Source organism: Tenrec ecaudatus, chromosome 13, assembly GCF_050624435.1.
Source record: "Tenrec ecaudatus isolate mTenEca1 chromosome 13, mTenEca1.hap1, whole genome shotgun sequence".
Classification (NCBI taxonomy): Eukaryota; Metazoa; Chordata; class Mammalia; order Afrosoricida; family Tenrecidae; genus Tenrec; species Tenrec ecaudatus.
Genome location: NC_134542.1, coordinates 36,574,310 through 36,601,655, shown reverse-complemented (window position 1 = coordinate 36,601,655; position 27,346 = coordinate 36,574,310). Strand labels below are relative to the sequence as shown.

Here is a 27,346-nt window from a genome sequence, read left to right as displayed (position 1 = left end):
GGTAACATCCCCATAAGTGCACCGTGCAGTGTTTCTGTTGTACAGAGGGCCGCTATGAACTGGAACGGACTGAATGGCAACAAACAACGACACAGAAGGGTATTTTTTCAATAAAACTGCAAGTGCAATTAACGGTTGATAGGTTTGACCTTGAGGTCACCAGTCCGAAGCTGAACCTGTCAGTGCCACCAGAGCTAAACCATTTAGGATATGCTCTGGCAACTTTCCTGAGTTGATGTTCCCTCCTTCCTAAAAGAGGAAGACCCCCAAGGAGCTGGACTGGCGCAGTGGCTACAACAGGGGGTTCAAGTAGAATCACATTGTGAGGATGACCCGGGACCAAGCAGTGTTCTGTTCTGTTGTACGTAGGATTGCTGGGAGTGGGAGCTGATCGGGCAGCACCGAACACACTTTCAAACACACTGTGCCTGAGGGCAATGCTGCCTGCTTGCTGGTTAAGAGTCAAAATGAGCTCAAATAAAAGATGAATTTTTGTCAAGGCTCAAAATGGAGTTGACAGCTCCCACTGTAAACTACCAACTTCCACGAAAAAAAAAAGTGCTTTAGAATTTAAGCTCACATACAAACATTATTCCTTAATACCCATAGAATCAATCCAATGTCCCCATTTTTATTTCTAATATGAATTGCTCTTGAACACCTGTGGTAAACTGAGGGACAGGATGAGAATGTAATGCAGCTAAATCATTCTTTGCTTATAATGACGGGTCTGGAAAGCTGGCTCTGGTGGGGCAAGACTCTCAGTTATGAGATATAAATAAGTCTTAATCTATCTTCGCAGGACTGGACACATTTCCTCCAATAACCCCCCCATAAAGGACATAGCATATAAGATGAATCCTTTCTGTGTCTGGCTACTTCACAATGCCTAAAGGTTATCTGCAGATTAAAGCAATCAGGTTCTATAGCCAACCCACCATAAATGTAGCAGCCACCTGGGGAGGGTTCAGAGGAGTTTGAGGTCAACTAGGTCTACATCAGGATGCTGAGTCACCTCATTGCTTGTTTATTATGTTAATCGCTTATGATATTACCTGTTAGCTATGTCATATGTTAGCTGTATGACATGCCTGCCTTATGAAAGATCTGTAAGCCCCATTATATATACCCATTGGAAAATACATTCTCTCATTCCTGACAAGAAAGGAGGAGCCCCTGTGCCTTGCTGTCAGTCTGTCTTTAGAATTCTCCACAATCCCAAAGTTGCTCCTGATGACCCGTTTGAGTGTTCAGGAACCCCTCACCCTGATAAACACCCTAGCCACGAGTTTATTAATAATATTTATTTTCCATTTTCTGATAAGTTTATTAGTTCTGGGTATTAATTTTATTAAAATCCAAATAACTAACTTTTTGCCTTCTTGGTGCTCTGGATTGCTGGTTGACCTCTGTTACACCTTGAGTCCAGGGTGCTCCCCTTAGGGGTCCATTGTAAAATGTGAAGGGCTTTCATACTTGACGGACCCAGTCAATGTTCCACATGTGTCCCCTAGTGCACTTTGCAGCCAATAAGCCATCTCTTCTGTAGCTGACAAATATCACAAGGCACCAAAATTTCAGCTCATTCTCCTTGATTCCTCTGTTCTCCAAGATCTTGGACTTTTTCCACTCTCTCTTGCTAACTCTCTGAGGGCTTCATGCACATTTTCAGGAATATTGTATCCAGCTTTTATAGCTTTTCACTTTTATAGTTACAGGTGAGAAAAGCAATAAGCCTAATCTGAGCTAACTGGTCCCATGACTAAAGGTAATGGGCATAGTTTTACTTTACCAAATTAATGGTCACTTTAGTTCTCTTTCATGATTTTTTTAATTTCCAAAAAGCCTCTAAATTAGCATTTCTCAAATGGCCTTTTTTGGTTGTCTGAAGAAGCTAGGCAGTAGTGCCGACAATAGCTCTGCTCAGTGAAATGGCGGCAATCAAAAGTCAGAATCACTACACTCCTAGTCAATGTCAGAACAAGGGACCAGGAAACTGTAGGTAGCAGCGCAATGGTTGTATGAAAGAAACAACTCCCAGCCTCATCCTCTGGGAACCCTGAAAGGGACTGATGAGAGAGGCTGTGTGATCTTGGGTTACTTAGCTTCTCCAAGAAAGCCATATCCTAAGGGAAAACTAAGAGTAAGCACTATTTAGGGTGACGATGCGGTTTAAAGCACATAGTAAGCACTGAAAACAAACAAATGTACCATTCATTATATCAATAAAATATTTATTGGAAATGGAAATCATTACAGACATGCCAATGCTGGCCTTGCTGTTCTGACAACATAGTAGACACTCCTGCCTCAGTGCCTCAGAGTATGCTTTTCTCCACCTGGAATAGTCTTCCTTCAGCTTTCCTTATAACTGACCCTTACATTCCTAAAATCATCTATTCAAATGTTATCTGCTCGATGATGTGGCCTCTCCTGACCACCCTAGACCACCTCATCCCCCCTGCCTTGTGTTGTTCTCTCTGGGGCATCTAGCCTTAGCTAGTTCAGCAGCTAAGTAGAGTTGACCTTACAGCAGGGTGGAGTAAAGCTGTCCAGACCTTCCTTTTCTGATAAGGCATGGCTCACAATGAGGAGAAACACTTGCAAGCACCCGTTACTAACTGGAACTTGGAATGTACAAAGTATGGATCTAGGAACATTGGAAATGGTCAAAAATTAAATGTAATATAGAAAGGTTGATATCTTAGGTATTTGTGAGCTGAAATAGACTGGTATTGGCCATTTTGATTCAGACAACCATATGGTTTACTGTGCCTGGAATGACAGGGTGTCTTGCTTATCATCAAAGAGAACATTTCAAGATCTACTGAGGTACACTGCTGTCTGTGATAGGATAAATTCTATAAGCCTACAAGGAAGGCCAGTTAATACAATTATTACCAAATTTATACACCAACCACTGATTATAGAGGGGGGGAAATGGAAGAATTCTACCAAATTTTTCAGTCAGAAATTGATCAAATATGCAATCAAGACACATTAATCGTTATTGGCACTTAGACTAGAAAGTTAGAAACAAACAAAGAAAACCTTGGTGATAGAAACCAAACTGAAGGGAGAGGTCTAAGGAACCGGCCCTAATCCAAACAACAACGTGGAAAGCTACCCTTCCCCCCCAGAAGAATTTGTTTCAGAGGACAGCACTGAAGCTGCAGCTCAGGGAGGGGGACATGTCTTATCAGAGCACAGGGGAGCAAATAAAGGGGGAGGAAGAGAGAGTGGAGCACATCCTGGCCCACCAAGCCTTGATGAAGAGATTCCCTCTCAGAGCAGCCAATCCACAGAGAAGACCATATGGCCGGCCCCACTCTGAGACATGCCGTCCCTCACTGACCCATAGCCCTACGGGGGACAACACTGGTGACACAGTGAAAGGATTGCGCCCAAACTGATCCCACCACACCGAGGCAAAACACTAAGGGCGTGAAACAGAACAGCAATGAGAACAGAGCAACAAAGTCCCCAGGGCATACCAAAAACAGACTTTGGGGCTAGGACTTGGCACCCCATTAGACTCAACCGGCAAACACTCCTAAAGGCCCACAAACAGTCCTTGAACTAACTACAAGTTTTTCTTTCTTGTTGTTGTGTTTTCTTTTTTGTTTTGTTTTATTGCTTGGTTTTGCACTGTCTTGTTTTTGTGCATGTTATTATTTCCACAGGTCTGTCTAAATTAGACAGACTGGATGAACAAACTGGAGGAGAAAACAACAACAATGGGACTGACAGTTCCAGGGGGACATGGAAAAGGGGAGGTGGGGGGAAAGATAATGGTGTTAACAAACCCAGGGACAAGGGAACAATAAGTGATCCAAATTGGTGGTAAGGAGGGTGTAGGAGGCCTGGTAGGGTGTGACCAAGGGGAATGTAACCAAGAGGAATTACTAAAACCCTAATGAAGGCTGAACATGATAGTGGGACAAGAGGAAAGTAAAAGGAACTAGAGGAAAGAACTAGGAGGTAAAGGGCATTTACAGAGGTCTAAATTCAGTACATATGCACATATATTTATATATGAGAATGTGGAAATAGATCTATGTACATATATGTATACATCTAGTATTAAGGTAACAGAAGGACATTGGGGCTCCACTCAAGTAGTCCCTCAATGCAAGAACACTTTGTTCTATTAAACTGGCATTCCATGATGCTCACCTTCCCAACACAATCACTGAATACAAAACAGGTGCATAAGCAAATGTTGTGAAGAAAGATGATGGTGCCCAGCTATCAAAAGATATAGTGTCTGGGGTCTTAAAGACTTGAAGGTAAACAAGCGGCAATCTAGCTCAGAAGCAACAAAGCCTACATGGAAGAAGCACACCAGCCGGTGTGATCATGAGGTGTCGAAGAAATCAGGTATCAGGCATCATCAGAACCAAAAAAATGATATCATTGTGAATGAGGGGAAGTTCGGAGTGGAGAACCAAAGCCCATCTATAGGCACTTGGATATCCCTTTACAGAGGGGTCTCGGGGAGGAGAGGATCCAGTCAGGGTGCAGTGTAGCAATGATGAAACATACAACTTTCCTCTAGTTCCTAAATGCTTCCTCCCCACCCCCCACTATCATGATCCCAATTCTACCCTACAAATCTGGCTAGACCATAGGATGGACACTGGTACAAATAGGAACTGGAAACAAGGAATCCAGGGTGGATGATCCCTTCAGGACCAGTGGTGTGAGTGGCGATACTGGGAGGGTGGAGCGAAGGAGGGGTGCAAAAGGGGAAACAATTATAAGGATCTACATGTAACTCCCTCCCTGGGGGACAGACATAAGAAAATTAGGTGAAGGGAGACGCCGGACAGGGCAAGATATGACAAAATAATAATTTATAAATTATCAAGTGTTCATGAGAAAGGGGGAGTAGGGAGGGAGGAGAAAAATGAGGAGCTAATGCCAGGGGCTTAAGTGGAGAGCAAATGTTTTGAGAATGATGAGGGCAATGAATGTACAAATGTGCTCGACACAATTGATGTATGTATGGATTGTGATAGGAGTTGTATGAGCCCTAATAAAATGATTAAAAAATATATGAGGAGCAAAGAAAAAACCCAAACTGGAGATTGTATGATAGAATTATGCAGACCAACACCTTCTTCATTGAAAATACCTTTTTTCAACATTATAAATGATGACTATACATATGAACTTCACTAGATCGAAAAACAGGAAATAAATTGACTACATCTGTGGAAACATATGATGGATTAGCTCACTCAATATCATCAGCCAAAACAAGACCAAGGGATAGCTGTAGAAGACCATCAATTGCTCATATGTAAGATCAGGTTGAAGTTGAAGAAAATTGAAACAAGTCCAGGAGCGCTAAAATTCAACTTGAGCACAGCCCACCTGAATTTAGAGAACATCTCAAGAACAGATTGGAAGCATTGAACAGATTTGACAGAGGATCTGGCAGACTTTGGAATAACATCAAAGACATCATTCATGAAGAAGGTCAAAGACACCACCACCACACCAGAGACAGGGAAAACAGTGATGAAGAAGAGTTCATTAATAATAAAAAGCAAGAAGGATGGACACTGTGGTTACAGCAATGAGTTCAAACATGCCAACAATAGTGAAGATGGTGCAGACCAGGGCAGTGCTTCATTCTGCTGCACATGGGTCAATTTCAGTCGGCACCTAACCACACAGTACATTTAATTTCCTCACTATAAATTCCATCAAGGTGAAGGTAAACAAGCGGCCATCTAGTTCAGAAGCAACAAAGGCCACATGGAAGGACACCAGCCTGTGTGATCACCAGCTTGTGCGATCATGAGCTGTTGAAGGGATCGGGTATAAGACATCATCAGAACAAAAAAATCTTACCATAGTGAAGGGGGAAGTGCAGAGTGGAGACCCAAAGCCCATTTGTCGGCTAATGGAGATCCTCTAGGGGAGGAGATGAGTCAGTCAAGGTGCAATGTAGCACCGATGAAGAATACAGCTTTCCTCTAGTTCCTAAATGCTTCCTCCCCTCCCCCACTATCATGATCTGAATTCTACCTTGCAAGTCTGGATAGAGCAGAGGATGTACACTGGTGCAGATAGGAGCTGGAGGCACAGTGAATGCAGGGCAGATGATCCCTTCAGGACCAGGGGTGTGAGGGGCGATACTGGGAGGGGAAAGGGAGAGTGGATTGGAAAGAGGGAACCAATTACAAGGATCTACATGTGACCTCCTCCCTGGGGGACGGACAACAGAAAAGGGGGTGAAGGGGACGTTGGACAGGGCAAGATATGACAAAATAATAATTTATAAATTATCAAGGACTCATGGGGGGGGGGGGAAAGAGGACCTGATACAAAGGGCGTAAGTGGAGAGCAAATGCTTTGAAAATGATGAGGTCAAAAAGAATGTACAGATGTGCTTTACACAATTGATGTATGTATGTATTGTGATAAGAGTTGTATGAGCCCCTAATAAAATGTTTTTTAAAAGTAAATTCCATGAAGGATCGAAATATTTCTATGTTTTGTTCACTATGTGCACTTAATTCTTATTACAAATGCCTAGCACAGAGTGGACACTCAATATTTGTTGAATATGTGAAAGTTGTTCATCAGAGCATCCAGTTACAGGTATATGGGAGCAAGTGCCTCTGAGCAAAAGGATGCCTTTACCCCAGTAGGTTTCAAAAAGTTCCTGGGACCTCCAGTAGCTCTTTGAAAATTTTAACCCCATTAACTCTTCCCATCTATCCATTCATCCATTCATTCTTCTGGAGCCCTTTATATTTGCCAAGGAGTCCTGGTGCCACTGTGAGTTAAAGCACTGGGCTACTAACCATGAGGTTGTTGATTCAATCCAATCAGCCACCCTGTAAGAGAAAAATGAGGCTGTGTTGTCCCTTTAAAATTTACAACAACAAAAGGATTTACAGAATTAGAAATCCTATACAGGGTCACCATGAGTCAGAACTGGCTCAAAGGCAGTGCTATGGGTTTGTTTGTTTGTTTTTTTTTGCGGGGGTGGGGATTGGGGCAGGAGGTTTTCACAGAATTGACTAGATGGCAATGGACTTTTTAATTTGTGTTACTATGTGCCACACACTAGCCTAGAGTTGGGAAACTAAGAATGTATTTTAGACATGGGTAGGATTTGGGGTTCAGGAAAAGATTACAGAACTACATTTATTTTTGTAATTTCATGATACTCAAGTACTAATAAAAAATATAAGCCCTTCTGGTCATTTATACTTTGACACATTCTTGTCATAATTGCTTTATGCTTTTTTCCCTTGACCTAGTACTTTGTCTAAAAAAGTATTGAGACTGACTTTTCCTTTGCAGTAGGGAATTTCAACAATTACTATTTTGAGCCATGAGTCAAATCCAAAATCAGAGTTAATTCTGAACCCCTGGTTAATGCATTGTATTGAACTATGTACATGTAACCTGTAAGAACAACTTCAAGGAGATGACACAGTAAATCCATTTGTCAATGAGTGAGTGGTTTCTTTTCTCTGTGAGTAAAGGGTGCAAGGTTTTAGATATAAGGAAAAGAATTGACTTCCCAAGACATTCATTTATCAAATGTTTAAGAATAACTACATGAGATTCTACATTATAACTGGTACAGTGTAAGAATAGATAGACAAGTAGATAGATAAGACAAGTAAGTCTAAGATAAGACTCCACTTTCCTCCACTGAGGCTACACAGAAACATATTGCAAATTAATTAACCCTACAAGGAAACATAGCGCTTCCACCTCATCCACCTCATCCTCACTCTCATAGTCATTTTGGATTCTGGTGTCTCCCAACGAGGTTATAATCAACAATGCACTGTCTGCACCTTCAATTTCTTTGTCAATGACAGTCTCTCCTTCCCTCGGTGTTTGTTGCTGTTGTTGTTTTGGTTTTTTAATCATTTTATTGGGGGCTCCTACAACTCTTATCACAATCCATACATCTATCCATTGTGGGAAGCACACTTGTACATTCATTGCCCTCATCATTCTCAAAGCATCCCCTCTCCGCTTAAGCTCCTGGCATCAGCTCCTCTTTTTTCCCCTCCCTCCCTGCTCCCTCCTCCCTCATGAACCCCAGATATTTTATAAATTATTATTTTGTCGTATCTTGCCCTGTCCGGCGTCTCCCTTCACCCGCTTTTCTGTTGTCCACCCCCCCAGGGAGGAGGTTATATGTAGATCCTTGTAATCGGTTCTCCCTTTCCACGCACCCTCCCTCTGGTTTTCATTCCTCTTATTCTCAAGTTGCAGAGTTGCTGGAAAGAATTACTAACACAGTTTTCTATAATAAGCTAAAGCAAGCTACAATAGAATGCTTAGCTGCAGTCTGCATTTGGGACCTAGGAGGTGAGAGAAGTTTCATTCTCATTTTCCCTCTTATTAGAAAAGTTATAATACAGTAATTTGTAGTTTATCAAGGGCTCACAAGGGTGGGTGAGGGAGGGAGAAAAGAAGAGCTGATACCAAGGGTTCAAGTAGAAAGAAAATGTTTTGAAATGATGATGGCAACCTATGTACCAATGTGCTTAGTATAATTGATGTATGGATTGTTATAAGAGCCCCCAATAAAATTATCTATATTAAAAAGTTTTAAAACATTAATGAAAAAATACTAAATAATATCTGACCAAAATCAATACACTTTAAGAAACCAGAGTTGGGATATTTAAATCCCGTTACTCAATTACACTACAAGAAAACAAGGTCTAAAATTTAGAATGAAAGATCACTCTTACAAATGCAACACAAAGGAAGAAATTTTTTTTAACTTTTATTTTTTAAAGCTTTTTATTAAAGGTTTTAATAAAAACTCATGAGAATCTGGAAATTAGTTTTTCTGTTTATGGGGAAAAGCTTTTTATTGTGACTTGGATGAAGGATTACAGAGTATAGCATCAATTTTATTTTCAGCAGTTCATACTGGTCTTGTTACTTACATTTGAAAGACGAGAATGCCCATTTACTAAGAATGCCGAGTGGTTCACTTTAAGGCAGAGAAAAACAGAGTAAAATTCAGCGGCATTAATTAGCATTCTCCAAATTCCAGATGCCGCAGGCAAATAGAAATGGCATCGTATCACATTTCCTTTGGGGGTGAAATGTAAAATTTATAGAGGTAAGCAACGCGTTTCCCTGCAGGTTTCCCTTCCACTGTCTATCTGTAAAAAACAAACTAAACACAATTTGCGTTCTCTGAAATATCGCGAGAATGACCACTTCCGCCTCCCCCACCCTCCACGGCGGGAACGTTCCGGAAGTGACGTCAACCGTCGGAAGTGACATCGCTATCCCACATGCCTCGGAGGAGCACGTTCACGCGCTCTGCCTGCGGGCTGGTGTGGGACTTTTAGGCAACGTGGTCGGCGCGCGCGTGTATTGGGGCCTTGCAGGCCTGCGGGGCTGCCCGCTTGACTTGTGCCCGCTGGCATCGGAGCTCGTGGCGGCCACGCAGCCCCCGGATTCGCCCTCACCATGCTGGTTCTGTTTGAAACATCTGTGGGCTACGCCATCTTTAAGGTAGGTGAAGTTGGGCCGTAGGAAGGAGCCGGCCGGCCAGTGTTGAGGGAAGGGTCTGAGGGGTAGACGAGGCCGCTCCGAATTGCGTGTGTGCCTTCATGGGCGCAGCCTCGGCAAGGAAGGGAGATGCTTCAGGTTTGGGTGGTTTTTAGCGGTTTCAGTGAACACGTGGCCCACCGTTTGGGATCCCGCTGTGCGTTAAAGTTCATCCTTGGGATTTTCAGGCATGTTCGAAATGACATCCTTCAGTTTGTGGGCACTAGAGGACCAAACAAAAAGGAAGTCAGGACTTTTTGCAAAGATCTAAACAAGATAGCAGAGATTGGATTCATTTAGGGTGGTGTGGAGGGAAACCAATATCGAGAGGCGATAGAACTAAGATTTGCTGACGCATTTGGTTTAAGTAAAGAGGCGCACGATGCTGCCATTTCCTGAGGTGATCGTGAGTACTAAAGCTTCTACCTGTCAGACGTGGAAGTGCAGTTGTCGGCTACATAGGGCAATTCTGATTATTCAGCCATGCATTTTTTTTCAAGCTCTATCGAGATAGAGTTTGTGTTCCATATCATTTACCCAGTGTAAACGTGGTTTGATACTCCATGTAAGGAATTTTGGGGCGCGAAACAGAACCAAAGATCCAATCGGCAAAATTTAGAAGCAGGCTTTATTGAGAGGCTTGCGGGCGAATTCAGCAACTCAGGGAATTGAGCCAGTGAAACCGCGCCTTGGGGAATTTAGGCTGCGTTCTTATACCCCTGCTAGCAGGCACAACTGGGAAGGATCAAAGCTGGGGAGAATCTGTGCACACCGGGATTCAGCAGGGAAGAGTTCGTTAATTTTATCTATACGTCCAGGATGGGTAGAGAGGGGTGCGCTTATCTTCAGAAAACATTCTGGCTTCGGGATGAGCCGGCTCCAGGTGTTTGGGGTTGAGCAGGGGAGGCGGAAGGTCAGTGAGAGGGAGGTCGATGAGAGGTGAATTCTAAGAGTCAAGCTGAAGGCACCGGATTCAAAATGGAGTCCCTTTTGCCAAGACCGGGCACTCCAGTCAAACGGATGCGGTTGCACAGGAGTAGCCCTAGTGGTACCAACAGTTCAGCGCTTGTTAGGCTTTCAACAATTCAGGCTGCGAACTGAAAGAAGGGCTCTTTGAAGCCACGTGGCAGCTAAGTGGGGAAAAGAACTAGTATTTGCTTCTGTTAAGATGACAGCTGAGGCAGTTCAATTCTGTCACATGGTATGCACAAGTCCAAATAATTCTTAGCATCTAACAACAAACTCCTATCCAAAGGGAGTGAGTGAATTCTCTACAATGCTATCAGGGTTCCGACCCATTCAAAATGGATCCCTCTTCCCTGTGGAGAAAAGTAGAAGTAGCATAGCAACCAAATCTCTTGCCCTGCCCAAAGTTGAAGGTCGGCTGGCACAAACTCATTATTGTAGGCCTCCATCTTTGTTAGCAGGGCCCATTACTAAAGCAAACTAACTTGCTGCCTTTGAGGTTCTGACTCATGGGGGCCTCTGGCACAGAGCAGAACCACCCCACAGGGTTTCCAAGGCTACCTAAGCAATCTACCATGTCTTTCTCCTGCAGAACAGCTGGTAGATTCAAAGTAACTATTTCAACTAGCAACCAAGGTCTTCAACCACTGTATTACCAGGGCTCTTAGTGTGTTTTCTCCTTAAGCCAAAGTCCACTGAGATTTGGTTGTTCTGGAACAGGGTATAACTGAACAGTTAGGAAGGAAGCCCTGAATGCAGTTTCAAAACAGCTGCTTAGAAGAACCTCAAATTATGCTCTGGAGTGCTGGGTGTGTACTGTGAGTCCATGGTGCTTGAAGAGTGATGCCTAAATATTAATGGCTGTTTTATATTTTTAAAAGACTCCCTTTACATTAGGACAGTGATTCTCAACCTTCCTAATGCTGCGACCCTTTAGTTCAGTTCTTCAAGTTTTGGTGGGACCCTTCCCCCACACACACACACCATAAAATTATTTTCCTTGCTACTTCAAAACTAATTTTGCTGCTGTTATGACTCGGGTGACCCCTGAGAAAGAATCGTTTGACCGACCCCCCCCCCCAAGGGGTCGCAACCCACAGGTTGAGAATTGCTGCATTGAACATGTGATTGATACATACACCTTGTGGTGGAGTCTGTAATTTCATGTGAGGGGAATCAGAAGGAACGGGTATTGCTGCAGGGTGCCAGCAGTTAATGAACCTATATGACACAGTAAAACTGGCCTCTCAGTGAGACCAACTCTTTAGGGGAGAAGAAAGTCATGTCTTTCTCCCGCAGAAGGTCTGGCAGATTCAAACCACTGACTTTTGAGCCTTACCTACTAAGTCACCAAGGCTCATGAAGGGACTAGAGAGTCCTTTAGTAAAAAGAAAAAAATTGAAACCAAGACCCTAAACTGGGTGTGGATTGCATTGAGAATGGACAGCTTGGGCCACTTGGCCAAAGGTGTGTATTGAGTTAAAGAAAACACATGAACTGGTTTGTTATTTCGGAGAAAGAAATCACTTCTCATCGCCATTTTACACATGGAAGTGTAATTGTATTAACTGCATTTTAACACTTAAGTAGAGTGAGAGAACTCGCGTGTGTTTGTCTCTTGGTGGGCTCATCTAAATGAAACTAAAATTTTTGCAGGTTCTAAATGAGAAGAAACTTCAAGAAGTTGATAGTTTATGGAAAGAATTTGAAACACCAGAGAAAGCAAATAAAATGTAAGTGATCAAGTACTTAATAATTAAATTTCTTAAAGCATGTTTTTAAACAACTACAGAAACAATACAGAGGTGGTGGTTTCAGTATTTTTTGTAACAAAGACTAAAAAAATGTAAAAACTAAATGTTTACCAGAAGTGGGATGGTTTAGTTGTAGTGCACGCTTCTAGAGAGCTCATTGATTGAAGCAAGAGAAACCCGTTTTGGAATAATTTGTATAATGTGATTCCTTCCTTTATATGCATATGCTCTTAAAAGTATTAAGTTATGTAATAGTGGAAAAGGGAATAGGGCAGGGTGGAATAAAATGAACGTAATACTTTCTCGTAAATCTTTTGTGTTAAGTCTTAAGAGCTCCCAGGAGGTTCCTTAACCACAAGGTGAGAGCATTTACACTGGTTAAGGCATGCTGGAAGACTAGCTTTCCTTTTTAAAGGTTAGTTACTTCAGTTGGCCGTTCATTGTTGTCAATGATGTATTCTTGTTGGACATGAATCTAAGTGATCTAACTTAAATATTCGTCACTACCACTGAGATGACAATGAATTCACTACATTTATGTTTTTTTAATGTATGGTTGCTTTAATATGAAATTCTTCTATGTTCAGCACATAGCATATGGAGGAAAAATCAAAACCAAACATGAACTGCCATTAAGTCGATTCTGATGTCTAGCACCCCATAGACAAACCAGAACTGCTGTGATCTCTATGGAGGCAATTCACCCTTCTCCCTTGGAATGCCTTTGGTGGATTCAAGCTAATGGCCTCTACGGTTAGCAGAAGAGCACTTTAATTGTGCTACCAGACCTCCCAATATAGAGGGGAGGGAAGGGAGAGGAAAGAGTAGCAGTGATCAGACCTGAGAATGGCATGTACACTGGACAGACATGAATATAAGATTCTTCTCAAGATGCGCTCACCATTTTTACTGGGCCTGCTCAGTGTAGTAAAGAACACCTGTGTCCCAGCATGGACCACCAGGGGTTACGTTTAAGCTTTGGTGTCTTTTCATAGTCTGCAACTTTCTAAATAATAGTCCAAACATTACTGCCCCAACATTTGGAAAAACTAGCAATTATATAAGGAATGGCTTGTTCTGTACCTTGGCACGCAGTAACAGGAAAATCTCTTGGTATGTGCTTTGGAAACAGCCCAGCACCTCTTCTCCACATGTGTGGCATTTGCAGTCAGTGTGTGCCCATGATGTGTTTGTTTTTATTCCAGAGTAAAGCTAAAACATTTTGAGAAATTTCAGGATACAGCAGAAGCTCTAGCAGGTAAATTTAAAAATATATGTACATATTATTTTAATTTGTTTTTCTTAATAAAGAGTTCTGTGCTTCATTTGCCTGAGTTAACCTTACTCGATGTTGTCAATGATGCATTCTTGTTAGAACTGAATATATGTGATCTAACTCCTATTCGTCACTACCACTGAGACAACATTGAGTTAGCTTTTTTCACCATAGGGCTGGTTTCCCCACCCCCCAGTGTGATGAGGTGAGAAGTGGTTAAATTGATCTCCCTGTGGAAACCAGCAGCATAATGCTGAAGCACAATTCAGTAAAAGCTGTATACAAGGGACCAAGGTAATGTGGTCAAATACACTGCTTCCTGATCATTAGTTTGCAAAAGTATGTACAGTGTTATAGCAAGTTTTAGGAAAGATAGTTTTGCTTTTTAATAAAAATAACCTGCAGAGACATGAAAGGTTTGAATACCTAAGGGAACCTAACCTTGGGATGGGATAGTTATTATAGGATTTAGTAAATGAGGATTGACTTCACTAGAATTTGGGCTAGGGTTTTCTGTTTTATTTTGTGTTTTCATTTGTTTAAGTTTTGCATATATATCACTCAATTTCTTGGTGGTATAATTTGACAATGAGGAACAGGAAGATGGTGGTTTTGACAGATTGATTTTGTTCTTCGGTCACAATAGAGAAAAAGGTATGGGTCTCTTGGTGGGAAATCACTGCCATTACGTTGGCTTCAGCTCCCTATTATGTAGGACAAAGTAGAACTGCAATCTGGGTTTCCAAGGTTGTAACTCTTTATGGGAGTAGGAAGCCTCATTTTTCTCCTGCAGAGTGTCTATTGAGCTCAAATTTAAACCGTGCAGTAGTGTGCAGCCTGCAACTCACTACGTCACGAGGGCTCTGAAAATTGGTGTAGTTAAATAGATACAATAGTACAATACTATTAACGCACACCACAACTTGAATGGAGGCACAGGTTGAGGAAGGACCCATGAATGGAACCATGGGAAGAAAACAACATAGTTACAGAGCTGTTGTATCTATAGTTGAAGCCCTATAACCATAAAGCATGCTCTAGTCACTTTAACGTGAAGGTTTAGATGGAGCTCTGTCGCATCCTTAAAGTTAAATAGGAGTGCAATTTGAGCAAAATCACAAGCCAGATTGTTATAGTTGTGTGCAGCTTGGTGCTGGGTGGCATTGTGTGCACTTACCCTGAAATCCTCTTGGGATATTTGACTGGTTCTTATTCTTTTTTTAATAAAATATGGAACACTTCATAAATTTGCATGTCATCATTGTGCAGGGGCCATGCTAATCTTTGTATTGTTCCAAATTTATTATATGTGCTTCCCAAGCGAGCACTTGATTGGTTCTTATATTGAACTATCATTTAATTCTTTAAAGAGCCCTGGGAGAAAGATAATGTTGATTTTATAGCTGATAAAACTGAGGCCTAGAAGTGTATCTGAATTTCCCTACCTAGCTTTTCTGTGTTTTAAATAATGTAAGATGACTGGAATGTTAACACTAGGTGAGAATCCTTTCTAAGCTCCATGAGAGTTCTTCACTGAAATCTCCAGAGCAGTGGTTCTCAACCTTTCTAATGCCGTGACCCGTTAATATAGTTCATCATGTTGTGACACCCCTCGAACCATAAACATTTTTTTTTTTGCTACTGTTATGAATTGGTGACCCCAAAGGGATCAAGACCCACAGGTTGAGAACCGCTGCTCTAGAGTCTAGCATGGTGTCTGGTCATTGAAGGTGCCATTGAGCCTAGAGGAATGAAGAGAGCAGTCGTAGAAACCTGTGCTACCTTTCCCCAATCTACTTTTACCAGTAAATTGAATATCATGACAACTGTCTTTTCCTGGGAATTTTCCAATGATCATTAACAGTTTTGACATGTAACTAAACTGTATGGCCGTAGATAATCAGATACAGATGTTTCCATCATGACTATACAGTATTCTGTTATGTAAATGCATCACACTTTATTCATTCATCCTATTATCACTTCTGACCATGTTTTAAAGATAGGTGTCTCATAGATGTGGCTGAAGTTTCATGGAGATTCTCTGATGGGGCACTCCAAGCCAAGTCTCTTCTTCACCAGCACCAAAACATGCATTTAAAAGTATATCACAGACTCATAAAAGACTGATGGGGCATGCTATCAAGGGTCTATGGTGGCCTGGAAGCTCCTGGTCGCAGTAGCAGCTTATGTGTCATCTAATAGCTTTGGTAAAATTTGGGGCTAGCCTACATTTGGTGTGCAGAAAGTTTGCTGACAAGACAAGTAGAGGAAAGATGAGTTTCTCTCATCTCTGTTACCATCCCTATATAATAGATTTTAAAAATGCGTATTCTGAAGAGTTAAAAGCTTTTCAGTAAAGGGGAAGATTTTTATAAATGTTAAAGTAAATCTAGAATAGAAAAATTTTACTTATAATTCAAGTGGAGATAGAGTCAGGAGGATGAAGGTAGTACCAGGTTGCTTTAGTACAAAATCTTTGACATTCAAATTTTTGCCAGGCTGCCATCTTGGTAGGCATGCTTAGCCTCAGCCAAAAGCCAGACCAGTGTCAGAAGAGGTGTTAGTCCACATAGGTCCAAAAGAAGAGCGAGGATTACAAAATAGCAAATAGTGAACTTACTACAATAAAGGAAGTGGTTCTAGAGTAATTTGTACACAGGAGCCTAAGGTGAAGCCTGGACGGGGATTTGCAAAGCTAGGCCATGCTTACCCTTTAATAAACCGAAGGCGTGACAATTTTAGGTTATTGCATGATCCAGAATGTCAAACTGGTCTATGAATCTACATAGAAATGTAATATTGGTCACCCTAAAAAAGATGGTTTCCAGGGTTTCGATATTCTAGATCTCCATTCTTAAAGAAGAGCCATATTAGGCTGGGAGAGTAACGCTGGCCCAGGTTCAACACCAGACTCTGGAGGATGGTGGTTAGGAGATCAAATGAGGTTATGGAAGTTATGCTTGTAAAACAGTCTTAACAGTTATGATTTCATTTCAGAAGTAATGTTGAATCCATTCTTTTGAAAGACAGTAATTTTGTTTTTTGACAAATTAAAATGTATACAATAGATAATTTGTGTTTTGTTTTTTCTTAAAAGCATTCACAGCTCTGATGGAGGGCAAAATCAATAAACAGCTGAAAAAAGTTTTGAAGAAAATCGTAAAAGAAGCCCATGAACCTTTGGCTGTAGCTGATGCAAAATTAGGAGGGGTCATTAAGGTAAGATCATGATTCTTTGATGCCTCCTAGTCCCCCTGAGAAAATGAGAATATTTGCTTTAGCCTGACCAATGCTTTTTTAAAAAATCTAGCCACATTTTTTACCTCCTTTCCACAAAAATGAAGCCATTGACTTTGTTTGCTGTTGAATAGCTATTAGTTTGTAAGGAGTTGTAACAGTGATGAGTTATTTTGAGTCTTTGAAGGCTAAAAATGTGAAGGATTTTATTTTTCAAGGTAGAAATGGTAAATTTTAAGAATTTCAATGAAATAATTTTATTATAATACTGCCAGGTACTCTGTCAATATCAATCTCTGTCTTGGGAACTGAGCAGCCATTTTCCTCATCCAAGAAGCTCTGAAGCATTATTCCCAACTGAGTCTGAATGTGTACATTACGCTCGAAAGAGCATGAAAGCCTGTGAGAATGTAATAAGCAGCACTGCTTGAGCGGAACGTGCACACATTGGCATAAATGTTTGCACACAGAAGGATGCATTGAATGGTGGGCTTCTATTATAAATATTTGAAGTCCGCTTTAGTTCTGTGAAAAACCTGTTTTACAGGGAACATCTCTTATAGAACATACGCTATATTTTGGTTTTAAACCTGATGTAGCACACACAGTTTGTTATGTGTCATTTGCATGAGATAAACTAGAACTATGGAGATATGTATGAAGCTGGCAGATACACAGAACAAAGTATTATCTATTTCTGTGGGATGCATGCACATTTAAAGTACATGTGGCACACATATATGCTAAAATGTGAATGTAAAAAAAAGGAATGTATTTGGAAGTACAGGATAATAATAATAGTAGTGAGTGGAGGAAAGCCCTAAGGCTTGAAACTGACTTTTTACTCATCACTCAGTACTGTTGATTAGAATGGTCATCTTTATAGGAATTTTATATTATTATTAAAAATAAGCCAAAATAGTGTATAAGAAAATGGAGTTTTTCCATGAACTTTGTGAAATCCTCTTGTGTTTAAATCAATGTTTAATCTTTTAAGAAATGGTTTTGTGCAAAGCTTTCTTTTGATTTAATATAAGTGTTCTTCCTTTAGGAAAAGTTGAATCTCAGTTGTATCCACAGTCCCGTTGTTAATGAGCTTATGAGAGGAATCCGCTCCCAGATGGATGGACTAATTCCTGGGGTGGAGCCACGGGAAATGGCAGCTATGTGTCTTGGACTGGCTCACAGGTAAGACTGGCTGAAAGTCTGTTCATTTTTATTTTATGAAAGCATTCTAAGTGCATACTTAACACTTCAAACAACCTTATCTGGGTGTGGCAGCACCCTCATTTTATAGATGAGCAACTGATTCCTAAAAGCTGTAAGCTGTGAAACCAGTGTGAACCGAGACATTTTCTGCGTTGATTGGGTTCTAAACCTGAGCGTAGGCATTTTCTATCCCTCCTAGTGTTGAGTCCTTTTTCTTTTCTGTTTCTTTGATCAGTTCTCCATTCACATGCCATTCCCAAAATTCTATTCTGTGGTCTTTTTTTTTTTTTTTTTAATGTGTTGATTCTTTTGCTCTGGTTTTTGGAATGGAAAAAAGAAAAGTACATTAACTTAGCATGGTTAACCAGAAGTCTCTTAGAACAGATGTCTTTCCTGTACGCTGTGGCATACATAGCTTCCTCATCTGCATTGTGTTTGTCCCTCTCAATCAATAGCTCTAACCCTTTTGTCCATGTCATCGATTCTCAAACCGGAGGTCAAATGACCCTTTCACAGAGGTCGCCTGATTCATAACAGTAGCAAAATTAGAGTTATGAAGTAGCAACGAAAATAATTTTATACTTGGGGAGATCACCACAATATGAGGAACTGTATTAAATGGGCGTGGCATTAGGAAGGTTGAGAACCACTGGTGTATGTTCACCTTTCAAAAAAACAAAACAAAAAATACTTTAAAAGCACATGTTTACTTGTTAATTTCATAATATACCTACCCTTAAACCTTTTAAACCATGATCATATTTTATTGAGTTTTTAAAATTAAAAGGTGAACATAGATAAAAGGGTTAGAACAATCAGGAAGAAACAAGTAAAAATCTGAATGTTGGTTTGTTATTTTTTTTCTTCTGAATGTAGATTTGTAATGGCTATTGTGTATACTAGTGATTTGGAGCTTTAGTGTCTTCAACATTTGGACTACTAACTGCAAGATCAGCGGTTCAAACCCATCAGCCGCTCCATGGGCAGATTTCTATCTGTAAAGAGTTAACGGTTGCAAGCCCGCAGAGGCAGTTCTACCCTGTCCTAAAGGGTCTTGATGAGTCCGTTGATTTGATGGCAGTTTGATTTTTTTTTTTAGAAGGGATATTAGCAAAAAGGGAGAGGGTATTAGCAGTGGAGTCAATTTTTGGTTGTATCAGAAGAGGGGCACGATATATATATATATATATATCCCATCTCAAATGAAATAAGCAATGGTATCCTGTTAAAGCCTTCATTTTAAAGATGTTAATTTAAATTCTTTTCCTAATTTTATTTCTCCCTCCGCAGCCTTTCTAGATACAGATTGAAATTCAGTGCTGATAAGGTGGATACAATGATTGTTCAGGCAATTTGTAAGTGAAATCAAAACTCTTTAATTTTTTAAAGGTTCATTTGTCTTTTTCTGCCATAAATAGAGTCTGTAGTTTTGTATTCTGTTTCCACTTGGTTTGATACTAAGTTAGCCGCTCAAGTTCCAGTTTCTTAAATCCTTTTGTTTTCATTTTATTTCATTACAGCTTTGTTAGATGACTTGGATAAAGAACTCAACAATTACATTATGCGGTGTCGGGAATGGTATGGCTGGCATTTTCCTGAATTAGGAAAAATTATTTCAGATAATTTGACATACTGCAAATGTTTGCAAAAAGTTGGTGAGTAATTTATGTATCCATGAAGGCAGAATTTATTTGAGTCTTTTATAAAAAGTATGAATGATATTAAATTTTTTCTTTATAATACGAGCCTGGATACAAGATGGTGTTTTGAATTGCTTGTGCTGACCTACTTCATCAGCATTTTAACCTTGCTTAGGGTGCAATAGAGAACATAGTTCTTAGAGTGATTAAGTCTCCATGAATTTGCCTTACCAGAGCTGATTGCAGATTTGTGGAAGAATTTTATACTGGAAATATCTTAAGAGTAGTTTTACTATTGGTACTATTGTGTTCTATAATAGTGAATAACAGTAATTAGTACTACAGAGGCACCTGAAGATTGATTGCTAGTCAAGATTACTTGACTCTTGCTAGTTTTGTTATGATATTACCTCAAGAATCAGATGAAATAGTGATTGATTGCTTGCTTGTTGTTGACATCTGTCTAACTAAAGCTGTGAACTTATTTTGCCAATATTATTAGCCCGGTTCTTTCTTTTGGGCAGTTTGTCTAAGATTTTATGGATAATTTTGTTTGCGTTTTATTATAACTACCAGGGGTCCTCAAACTGCAGCCCGCTGAGGACATTTATCCGGTCCGCTGGGTGTTTTTGCCCTGTTTTTTTTACACTTGATCTTAGCCAAAAGGCCGAGAAGCGATGCCCTGTTTTTTTTTTAACTTCAAAATTCGATGTGTGCATAGGAATTAAAAAAGTTTGAGGACCCCTACCCTGTGCAATCTATTTTTCGGAGGGTGGTGGGAGGTCTGAGGAACCCTGGTGATGGCATAGTGGCTCAGTGTTGGCCGGCTGAGTGCACCGTCTACCCTGTGAAGCCCCCAGCTGCTTGGTCTAGTCCTGTGAGGCGGAAGTGGCGGCTCCGTCACAGGAACCCGCAGGAACTGTCTCCCCATCAATCCTCTAGGGACGCAGTGAGTCAGCGTGGGCTCTGTAGCAGTGAGTCAGGAGGTGATACTCTAGGGGAGGAAGCCCCTAAGAGGTCAAACTTCACTTTTTGTTTGGTTAGCCACCTGTTTCACTGGAGTATCTCTTTCTTTTGCCTGTTTGATGGATTTTATGTGCTACCATCCTTTGCCGATATTTCATAGGCGATCGGAAGAACTATGCTTCTGCCTCACTTGCTGAGTTACTGCCCGAAGAGGTTGAAGCTGAAGTGAAAGCAGCTGCGGAGATATCTATGGGAACAGAGGTTTCAGAAGAGGATATTTGCAACATTTTGCACCTCTGTTCCCAGGTAAGGCGATACACTTATTAGAGAAATCGCTGGCATTGTGTGATAGCATTTTTTGGGTGGCTATGATGATTTATCTTTACTCATCTGAAATACAAACATGAGGATGTACAGTCACTACCTCATCTGATGCCACTCTTGATTTTTTTGATGGGGGAAGGAGAGCTTGCTGAAATTTTATGGAAATTTTTCCAGAGTTTATATTTGAAGTTAGAAGAAGACTTATCCAAATAATTACTGTGTACCATTAGCATTGAGTACTGAAGTGAGTTATGCTTAGGGTTATTAGCTGCAAGATCAGTAAAACTCCATCCACAATTCTACAGGAGATAAATTAGTCTTCTACTCCCATATAGATTTATAACTTTGTTCTATAGGGTCACTGTGAATCAGCGTAGAAATAACACGATAAGAAGGCTGAGAGCTGTGACTTGAGTTATTTAGTTCTGAGGTGTGTCTTTTTAACCTGTAGTGAGCTTTTTCTCTAGAAAAAAGCATACCACAATCACAGCATGCATGACCCAAATGTCTAGCAGGTAGAGGTTTTTTATTATATTTTAAAAGTAATATTCACTAACATTTAGGCAGTATGTTATGTTTCTGTTATATTAGCTAATCTTCACAAAGCCCTATGAAGTTGCATATCTTGTTTTCATTTTCTAAGAAATGGAGGTTCGGGCTATTAAATTTACCCCAGGGTCATAGAACTACTCTATGGTAATATAAAGTCTCTAAAAGTTTTTAAACTAATACATATTTGTGACTTGATTATGTTCTTCGTAATAGGTGATTGAAATCACAGAATATAGAACCCAGCTCTATGAGTACCTACAGAACCGGATGATGGCCATTGCACCCAACGTTACCGTCATGGTCGGGGAGCTAGTTGGAGCACGGCTCATTGCTCATGCAGGTTAGCTGGTGGTTTTCATGGAATTTGGAAGCATGGGTCTTCAAAGATTTGTTTTCTGAGTAGAATTTGTTGTCTAAATTTCTGATCATTTATTAGAGGAATATTAGGAATACAGGGAGGAAAATGGTATACAGGTGAAGACCAAGGACCAGGTGTTCAATGATGAATATTACTTGTTTGTTTGCCTGACTTCCTTTGGGATCATGAAGGCATCTTTAGTCACTACCTCTTCTGAGACACTTGCGGTCCATGGTCAAAGTTTGTTGTAATTACATAGAATATTCCTATGAGTGAAAGAGGATGAATTGTTAGCATTTTGTTGGATTCTCAACCAAATCAAATATTTGACATTCAGAACAGGACTGGATTACCATGTGCATGTGCTCATGCAGGTGATAAATAAAAATTGAACAAGTGAGTCTAACCTTCCAGTTTGTCTTAGAAGCACATCATAAGTAGAACAATGCATACATAGTTCAGTGAGATCAAGCATGATTATGCAATTGTTGCCACCATCATTTTCAATACATTTTCTTCTGGCACTTTGATAGCAGCTCCCCTCCCTACCCGCAAGAACCCTTGTTACTGTATTAAATATATAATTCCTTGGGAAGTGTGCTCATTTAACCTTTCGTTTGTAGGATCCCTTTTGAATCTGGCTAAGCATGCAGCCTCTACAGTTCAGATTCTGGGCGCAGAGAAAGCACTCTTCAGAGCGCTCAAGTCCCGGCGGGACACCCCTAAGTATGGCCTCATCTATCACGCTTCACTGGTGGGCCAGACAAGTCCCAAGCACAAAGGCAAGGTGAGGCTTTTTTGGGGGCTGGGGCTGTGTGTCTGTGAGTTCTTCCAATTATCATTTTGGTTAATTGACAAACGGTGAATTCTGTAATGTAGAGAAAGCATACTTTGATACACAGAAATTGTTGGGCTTACTAAATGGCAATTTTCTTTTGGTGTAGGCTTGTACAAGGAGAGCAGTCATACAGCTAAAAGCTACATTATCAAAAGCATCTGTAATTGTTTTAAGAATTCCTATTGTAACTAAGCCAATGCTAGTTTTTGCTGCATTTTTTTAGAATCTACTTGATCTTTTTGTAGGGCACATAGTTAATAGAATTAAACTTACAGTTTACGAGTTTCATACCAGAGGTAGAGGAAATTGTGTATTTATTGGCTTCCAAAAGTGTGGGGAAATTCCATTATCTTTTTAATTCCATTTTCCACAAACTTCCAAATGCCATGCTATAATCAGTTGGCCATTACATTACGATGAAGGTGAATAATGGCTGAAATAGGACAGCTGGTATTTTATTTTTAAACTTAGAACAAATGGTGGTATGATGATTTGCTATAATTTAAAATGGTTAATGAAGAAGGCTTTTACATTAAAATTAGAACTGTTTGTCTACAACATTGTTCTCTATTAGATTTCTCGCATGCTGGCAGCAAAAACGGTCTTGGCGATCCGTTATGACGCGTTTGGTGAGGACTCCAGCTCTGCGATGGGGGTGGAGAACAGAGCCAAATTAGAGGCCAGGTTGAGGTCCTTGGAAGACAGAGGGGTAAGTGCCACATCCTTTCTGCTGTTGGGCCTGTTTTCAACAAGCTTTGTAAGAATTGGTATATTGCATAGGCTTGCCATTAAGATGTGGCCTTCAAAGCAAGTGTAAAGAAAATGGTCAGGTATTGCTTCTGTTGGCCCAGAGATATTTCCTGACATTATAAAAATAATTATGACTTAAAAATTTTACCAATAATTTTATTTCTTTTCAGATAAGAAAAATCAGTGGAACAGGGAAAGCACTAGCAAGAGCAGAAAAATATGAACATAAAAGGTGAGTAGCATTTGAAAGAAGATGGATGGATTAGTTCTGCTTAGTTTTTATTGTACATTTAAGTGCTTTGCTATCCATCTTAGTTTTTTCTTTTTTTCCATCTTAGTTTTTTCTTTGTCACTTATAATCTTCTATATTCACTACTGTTTTGATACATTGTTCTTACAAATCTTTATATTGATGTGTATATATACTCATTCCTAGATATTGATAGTGAATGTTTGTCATGCAAAATACCTATATATTATACTATTTTTAAACCCATTCCAGGCTCTGTACAGTGAATCTTTTTTTTTTTAGCATCAAAAGGTAGAACACTGTAAAACTGGATAAAAACAATATGGGCTCCTTCTAAAGTTATCATTACTAGGGGATGTTTATATCTACCATTTCATTTTACCACTAATGTTCCTGGGGGCAGTTTGACATAAACCGAGTCGTAAAAATAATTTGCTTAGGGGAAAAAATGAGCTGATGCCGGAGCTTAACATGACGAACAAATGTTTTGAGAATGATGAGGGTAACAGATGTACAAATGTGCTTTATACAATTGTGATAAGAGTTGTATGAGCCCCAATGATGATTAAAAAAATTATAGACTCAGTTAAGAAATTTTTTTTTGTTTATACATTAACCTAATCAGTTCTTCTAAAATTTAAATAGATTTATGTAGACTACATATACTGGTCTACATTCACCCTCTTAGGAATTTTAATGGTTTAGTTTTGTATTAGCATCATGCACGGGAAGTAATTACAGTAAAAACTATCATACATACTTATAGACATTTTCTAAAAGTTATTGTAGAAAAACCATGTTTATCTTTCTGGGTATTTCTTTTGTATTTTGTGAACTTTTCTATTTTTCTACAGTAACCATAGATTCTGTAATTTTAAGTATTTTAAGATTTGGACAAAAATTTATGTTCCTGTGCTATTCGGCATGTGAAACGCCAATTAGGATAATTAATTCATTTATGTACACCATATTTCCTCTATTTTATTCTTTTATACTGTGTTGAAACAAAAATCCATCGTAGGCTTAATGAATTTTTGTGTGTATATCATCTCTTGTTCCTCTGCATAATGGAATTTGTATTGAAGACTAAATATAACATTTTTAGTTTAGATAATTTTGTTTTGCTCTTACACTGAATTACCCAATCAATATTTGAAGCTTGAAATGCTTCAGTTTTTTGTTTTCTGTTATAGTCAATTGATAAGAGAATTTCTCCAGTGCTGGAATTTTTTTCAGAATTCATTTATCACTGGTCTTAAGGAGTGCTGGTGACACGGTGGTTAAACACCACACTGCTCATCACAAGGTATCGATTCAAACACACTAAGTGGCTCCATGGGAGAAAGAATACAGCCTGGCAAACCCTGTGAGATGGTTCCACTCTGTCTCATGGGGTCACTATGAGTCAAAAACTCACTGGCACCTAACAACGTTTTCCTGGAGCGTGATTGGCCAACTTTAAAAGATGAATGCCTTTACATTATAGAAACTGTTAGTCTTCCCAAAGCCACTAAAATGAAATCGCATTCTTTGCTTATATAAGTAAATCTAATGATATTTTCTTCTTTTGAGAATTATATCAGTTGCAGATATTTGTTAACATTTTCTGATACTCTGGCTTTTACAGTGAAGTAAAGACCTATGATCCTTCTGGTGACTCCACACTGCCAACCTGTTCTAAAAAACGTAAGATAGAAGAGGTAGATTTAGATGACGAAATTACAGAAAAGAAAGCTAAAAAAGCCAAGATTAAAGTCAAAGGTTGGTTTTAGTTTTTTGTCATTTATACTTACTCTTTTTTATATATATACTTATTCTTTAAGAACAACATAAATCTTAGAGGTGTATCTTTATTATGAAACCACCTTATTGAAAACTAATGGCACTTTAATAAGACACCGTGCTCACTGAGAATACCATTATTAGGATAGTGTTAAATTAATTACTTATAGGAATGTAAGGTGGTGCATGCCTTTCTAACTGATTAAATTGAACCAATCCTACAAAAACTTTAGTTTTAATACAATTAAAATTTTTCAACATGTGAAATTGGTCGGTGAAACTTTTGATACATAGTTTAATGTCAGTGCAGGGGTAGTCGTGGAATATAGGAATTAGATAACACAAAGCTAGTCACAGTATTAAACACTTGAAAAGCATAATTGTCATCAATGTTAACCATTATTATTAGCACTAAAATTGTTTCCTTGGAAGAGGTTGAGACAAGGCTTCCCTGACCAGAATAGGTGAGAGTGAGCTTGGAGAGGGAATTCACATTCCAAGCATAGCTCAAGAGGAAGTGAAGAGGGCCAGGGGGGAAGCTGTGTTCTTGGCACATGGAGAGCGAGAGGAAGCTATTAGGAGATGGTGAAGAAAACCAAGTCATGGGAATGCATTAACTCGGTTAGTCAACGCATGGATACAGAAGCGCATCAAATGTAGTGGTGGTTTGGGACCTGTTCTGGAATTAACCAGCGCCCGCTATTTAGGTTGAGCTGAGCGATGTCACTGTAGTTGCACTGGGTCTTGAGGGTTCTCGTGTGTGTGATCTGCCTGTGTTCATTGCTTCGTCTATGTTTTATTCAGTTGAGGAGGAAGAAGTGGTCGTTATGGAAGAAGAGGAAACTTCTGTAAAGAAGAAAAAGAAAAAGGATAAAAAGAAGCACATTAAAGAAGAACTGGCTGCTGAGGAGGAGCCATGCAGCCCCACAGCAGTTTCTGTATGCTTGTTTAGTTAACAATAGTGGGTTCCCATGGGCCAGCTCTTACCGTAATTAACCCACTCTGAGGCACGCTGCTCAGTGATTGGTTGTAAAACTAGGGGTTTGTTTTTTTATGGATAGGCAAAAACAATGCCTCGTTGAACTGATTGACTGGTTTTTGAAAAGTCCATCTCAAACCTAGAATCTACAGAATGAGTTTGCTTTGAGATGTGGGGTGAGATTTGCTAAATGTTACTTTCTCGGGGGTGGTTTTATAGATTTAAATTTCAGTTAGCTAAAAAAAAACACTTCATAAAGCCTTACCCCCAATTTATTTTCAAATACGAGATTTTTTAATTATTAAACGGAAAAGGTTATTACCCTTACATAGTAGCTCTTTCTAAAGCTTTTCCCTTTTTTGCTGTTTTCAGAGCCCAGAGAAAAAGAAGAAGAAGAAGAAAAAGAGAGAGACTGAAGACTAAGGGAAGGGAACTGTAAACACTTGGTTGGTCATAGTGTGTTGGAGCCTGGAGCCTAGAGGCGCCTGCTGCAGTGGTGAGGGAGGCGGAAGGAGGAGCATTTTAGCCCTACAACATCCTGTGTCTTCACGTCAACTCTGTTACTCTCATTACATCGTCATTTCTTACAGTTTTTGATATAAAAATAAAGATATTTTCTTTGTATTTTAAGGCAGTTCTGTGATCTCTTTATACTTTGGGTAGACCATCTTTATCTATATTTAGATTGATATGTTTCTCAGTTAATTCAGAGTGACTTTTAAAGGTAATTTTAAAGCACAAAATGTGCATAAAAGGAAAAGAAGTATCAACAGAAATTGACAAAGATAAATCTTTGTGAGTTTCTGAAAGATAATGTCTAGTGGCATCAAATTAAATTAAGTGCAGTTTACTGGAGGCGGCTGAAGTGGCTGGATTAGTGTTGCTGTTTTTATGTGGCCTT

General features: G+C 39.7%; 1 protein-coding gene and 5 non-coding genes across 7 annotated transcripts; 5 read left to right on the top strand and 1 right to left on the bottom strand.

Annotated features, from left to right (window-relative positions):
* The first annotated feature begins 9,289 nt into the window (after positions 1-9,289).
* Positions 9,290-27,075, top strand: NOP58 (NOP58 ribonucleoprotein). 2 transcript variants are annotated; one of them, XM_075529268.1, is made up of 15 exons: positions 9,290-9,525; positions 12,184-12,260; positions 13,487-13,539; positions 16,658-16,779; positions 17,849-17,985; positions 19,297-19,361; positions 19,527-19,661; positions 20,773-20,918; positions 21,702-21,828; positions 22,470-22,633; positions 23,259-23,393; positions 23,605-23,666; positions 25,312-25,445; positions 26,271-26,404; positions 26,818-27,075. In XM_075529268.1, the coding sequence occupies exons 1-15, from the start codon at positions 9,481-9,483 to the stop codon at positions 26,866-26,868; spliced, it is 1,587 nt and encodes a 528-aa protein (XP_075385383.1). In that variant the 5' UTR covers positions 9,290-9,480; the 3' UTR covers positions 26,869-27,075. The 2 variants fall into 2 exon arrangements, with proteins under 2 accessions (XP_075385383.1, XP_075385384.1); XM_075529269.1 differs by lacking the exons at positions 9,290-9,525; positions 12,184-12,260; positions 13,487-13,539 and adding an exon at positions 13,601-13,851.
* On the top strand, positions 12,718-12,806 carry LOC142425286 (small nucleolar RNA SNORD70). Its single transcript, XR_012779633.1, has one exon. It is a non-coding gene; the product is annotated as a small nucleolar RNA SNORD70 (small nucleolar RNA).
* LOC142425287 (small nucleolar RNA SNORD70) lies at positions 13,626-13,712 on the top strand. The gene has a single exon (XR_012779634.1). It is a non-coding gene; the product is annotated as a small nucleolar RNA SNORD70 (small nucleolar RNA).
* LOC142425103 (U6 spliceosomal RNA) lies at positions 14,782-14,885 on the bottom strand. Its single transcript, XR_012779478.1, has one exon. It is a non-coding gene; the product is annotated as a U6 spliceosomal RNA (small nuclear RNA).
* On the top strand, positions 20,973-21,053 carry LOC142425295 (small nucleolar RNA SNORD11B). Its single transcript, XR_012779641.1, has one exon. It is a non-coding gene; the product is annotated as a small nucleolar RNA SNORD11B (small nucleolar RNA).
* LOC142425294 (small nucleolar RNA SNORD11) lies at positions 21,981-22,068 on the top strand. The gene has a single exon (XR_012779640.1). It is a non-coding gene; the product is annotated as a small nucleolar RNA SNORD11 (small nucleolar RNA).
* Positions 27,076-27,346: the final 271 nt, after the last annotated feature.

Coding starts and splice junctions, on each gene's coding strand:
- NOP58 (XM_075529268.1), top strand. CDS start 9,481: ATGCTGGTTCTGTTTGAAACATCTGTGGGCTACGCCATCTTTAAG. Junction 9,526..12,183: donor TGGGCTACGCCATCTTTAAG/GTAGGTGAAGTT, acceptor AAATTTTTGCAG/GTTCTAAATGAGAAGAAACT. Junction 17,986..19,296: donor TGTCTTGGACTGGCTCACAG/GTAAGACTGGCT, acceptor CTCCCTCCGCAG/CCTTTCTAGATACAGATTGA.